At 52.4% G+C, this 269-nt stretch overlaps 1 protein-coding gene across 1 annotated transcript in view; it reads left to right on the forward strand.

Annotated features, from left to right (window-relative positions):
• The first annotated feature begins 107 nt into the window (after nucleotides 1-107).
• PRKG1 (protein kinase cGMP-dependent 1) overlaps nucleotides 108-269 on the forward strand; it is a 490,065-nt gene continuing 489,903 nt past the window's right edge. The window contains exon 1 of the mRNA XM_009637557.2: nucleotides 108-158. Coding sequence (XP_009635852.1) covers nucleotides 108-158 — 51 coding nt within the window. The remainder of the gene's footprint in view (nucleotides 159-269) is intronic.

Genomic DNA, 269 nt, shown 5'->3' on the forward strand with positions numbered 1-269 from the left:
CTCCACGTGGTCATTAGCAGAAGGCAATTTAATATTTATGAAGTGCTCTTGTTTGAATCCCAAGTCTTCGGCTCCAGTTACAAGGAGCTGCGTCACCCTGCGATCACATGGTAATTGTTGCTATTTCCAGGATCCCAGCCTCGCAGAGTGGCACAAAAGCTCTTTTTCCTTTTCTTGTCTCCCCCCCCACTCCCGCCCGCCCCTTTTCCCGTCTTTCTTTCCGTTTTTTTTGGGGTGTTTCCCCTCTCCCGCTCGCCGGCGGCGGTCGA

The sequence above is a fragment of the Egretta garzetta genome, unplaced genomic scaffold (assembly GCF_000687185.1).
Source record: "Egretta garzetta isolate BGI_Z169 unplaced genomic scaffold, ASM68718v1 scaffold234, whole genome shotgun sequence".
Lineage (NCBI taxonomy): Eukaryota > Metazoa > Chordata > Aves > Pelecaniformes > Ardeidae > Egretta > Egretta garzetta.